Source organism: Pundamilia nyererei, unplaced genomic scaffold (assembly GCF_000239375.1).
Source record: "Pundamilia nyererei isolate P.nyererei 1_Seehausen unplaced genomic scaffold, PunNye1.0 scaffold00119, whole genome shotgun sequence".
Classification (NCBI taxonomy): Eukaryota; Metazoa; Chordata; class Actinopteri; order Cichliformes; family Cichlidae; genus Pundamilia; species Pundamilia nyererei.
In genome coordinates, this window is record NW_005187520.1 from 2106937 (window position 1) to 2107924 (window position 988).

General features: G+C 46.0%; 1 protein-coding gene across 1 annotated transcript in view; it reads right to left on the reverse strand.

Moving 5' to 3' along the window:
• Positions 1–982, reverse strand: part of LOC102215185 (tetraspanin-8-like) — a 5038-nt gene extending 4056 nt beyond the window's left edge. The window contains exons 1-4 of the mRNA XM_005742331.2: positions 863–982; positions 490–558; positions 269–405; positions 192–210 (exon numbers count right to left, since the gene is read on the reverse strand). Coding sequence (XP_005742388.2) covers positions 192–210; positions 269–405; positions 490–558; positions 863–922 — 285 coding nt within the window. The 5' untranslated portion in view covers positions 923–982. The remainder of the gene's footprint in view (positions 1–191; positions 211–268; positions 406–489; positions 559–862) is intronic.
• Positions 983–988: the final 6 nt, after the last annotated feature.

Genomic DNA, 988 nt, shown 5'->3' on the forward strand with positions numbered 1-988 from the left:
GAGGGCCTCTGGATGTCTGGAGTTTTGATCTCCTCCATACCTGCTTCATGCCCTGGAGGACGGGGCTGTGGCCCCCCCACACCCTCTAGCAGATCATTACATGAAGGAACCTTTTAATACAAGCGCGTTCATGCTCACAGCTGTACACACGGGTGCTCACACACACAAACTACACCCTTTTTGGCTCCTACCTCAAAGCAGAGCACCATACTGTAATGCAAAGATAATAAAAATGAGAAAAACCCAAAACATCCCCAAAACTTAAAACCAATGACAGTCTGAACTCACCATGATCAGGGCCACTTTGCTCTCCTTGTGGGCTCCGTAGGCTCCCAGCAAGGCGATCATCATGGCGATGCAGCCCACCACGTAGAGGATGAAGAGTTGGGTGGAGCGACCCTCCAGCTGTGGACAAAAGTGTCACGAAAGGTTAGTGGGCTTTGTCTGTTTGTTCCCACATGTTACATTTATGTTTGAATGTGTCCTCACGTTATATCCTCGAACGTCCATGAAGAACTGATACCACAGAGCGAGGGCGATGGCTACTCCACCAGCAAGCTGAACAAACAGAAACAGTCTGGTTAGAGCTGCTGGATCCTTTAAACACAACCAGGATATGAAATGACTGCACAGCCACACACATGGACGAGCACAACAACAAACTCTGAAAGTAAGAACAAACATGTTGAGTTGATGTCGGTTTATTTTACTCTTCTAAGCTTCGGTTTCATTTAATTGTAAAAAAGGAGGCAAATGTGGTTGTTTTTGACTGCTGCGTCTGCCTGCTGACTGGTTGATGTCTTTAAGGAGATTCTGGATTAAAGTCTGCGATTATCATTTCCTAAATAATCTCTTTACTCACCATGAAGAATATATTGAAGACAGTGAAGATGTGTTTGAGGCAGATGTTGATCTGAGCCATGTTTGCAGCTGGAAAAGTCCAAAGCCCAAAGTCCAGATGAGCTCCGACTGCAGCGAAGTGAAGTGA